At 64.3% G+C, this 423-nt stretch overlaps 1 protein-coding gene across 1 annotated transcript in view; it reads left to right on the forward strand.

The window, feature by feature from the left end:
* The window catches only part of STRIP1 (striatin interacting protein 1), a 24,075-nt gene that overhangs the window by 10,414 nt on the left and 13,238 nt on the right, over positions 1 to 423 (forward strand). The window contains exon 12 of the mRNA XM_027706255.1: positions 98 to 365. Coding sequence (XP_027562056.1) covers positions 98 to 365 — 268 coding nt within the window. The remainder of the gene's footprint in view (positions 1 to 97; positions 366 to 423) is intronic.

The following is a 423-nucleotide window of genomic DNA, read 5'->3' on the forward strand; positions in this document are numbered from 1 at the left end:
TCCCCACCCCTGTGGGTCCCTTCCCCACCCCTGTGGGTCCCTTCCCCTGCCCCGGGTGCCCAGCTGTGCCCCCAGCCTGGCTCTGTCCCTCCCGCAGTGACACCAACACGGTGGTGGGTCTGCCCCGGCCCATCCACGAGAGCATCCGCACCCTGAAGCTGGTGAGTCCATCCAGGGATTCCCACAGTCCCTTCCCCAGCCCCTGCTCCCAGCACAGCTCTGGGGGGGTGTTCCTGAGCCATCTCCCCCATTCCTCAGCCCCGTGGTGGGAGCAGCCTGAAGTTCTCATCCCATCCCTGCTCTCCCAGGCTGTCCAAGCCCCTTCCTTAGGGGGCTGCATCCCTTCCTTCTTCCTTTCTAGAGGGGCTTCATCCCCTCCTTAGGGGGCTTTTTCCCTTCCTTAGGGGGCTTTTTCCCTTCCTT

The sequence above is a fragment of the Neopelma chrysocephalum genome, unplaced genomic scaffold (assembly GCF_003984885.1).
Source record: "Neopelma chrysocephalum unplaced genomic scaffold, ASM398488v2 Primary Assembly neopelma1_366, whole genome shotgun sequence".
Lineage (NCBI taxonomy): Eukaryota > Metazoa > Chordata > Aves > Passeriformes > Pipridae > Neopelma > Neopelma chrysocephalum.